This window comes from Wasmannia auropunctata, unplaced genomic scaffold, assembly GCF_000956235.1.
Source record: "Wasmannia auropunctata unplaced genomic scaffold, wasmannia.A_1.0 LD336085.1, whole genome shotgun sequence".
In the NCBI taxonomy this organism is placed as follows: domain Eukaryota; kingdom Metazoa; phylum Arthropoda; class Insecta; order Hymenoptera; family Formicidae; genus Wasmannia; species Wasmannia auropunctata.
This window is the reverse complement of record NW_012026805.1, coordinates 274,149-274,581: the sequence shown is the minus strand read 5'-3', so window position 1 is coordinate 274,581 and position 433 is coordinate 274,149. Positions and strand designations below refer to the sequence as shown.

The 433-nt window shown below is 54.3% G+C and overlaps 1 protein-coding gene across 1 annotated transcript in view; it reads left to right on the top strand.

Moving 5' to 3' along the window:
- LOC105448528 overlaps nucleotides 1-433 on the top strand; it is an 8,202-nt gene that overhangs the window by 4,551 nt on the left and 3,218 nt on the right. The window contains exon 2 of the mRNA XM_011687174.1: nucleotides 41-295. Within this exon, the coding sequence (XP_011685476.1) occupies nucleotides 41-295 (255 nt within the window). The remainder of the gene's footprint in view (nucleotides 1-40; nucleotides 296-433) is intronic.

Here is a 433-nt window from a genome sequence, read left to right as displayed (position 1 = left end):
TGTAGAAATTTTTCCGCCAGGGTACTTGCGACATGTGCAGTCGCAGGTACTGGTTGCGCGTGGGAAGGCGGCTTCGTATGAGGAGCAATTTCTGTGGGCTCTGGCGGGAGCTCGGACGCCTCCGAGGGAGGAAGGTCCGCAGGCGAGAGCTCGGACGACTCTGCGGAGCCCGCAGGTGGAGGGCCCGCGCGAGGTGGCGAGGAGCGCGCAGGAGGACAGCCCTCAGGTGCCGCGGAGCCCGCGCGAGGAGGCGCAATTGCTAGTGATTGTGGACGTGGCTGCTGGCAACAGGACGGTTGCCTATTACAATTGACGTATTTTTTACATAGCTATCCTTCTTTCTACAATTTTTTAAAATACTATTTTCTTTTTGTCTGTTGCAGATGGCGACAGATTGCGGCGTATTTGGGCCAAATATATATATATATATATA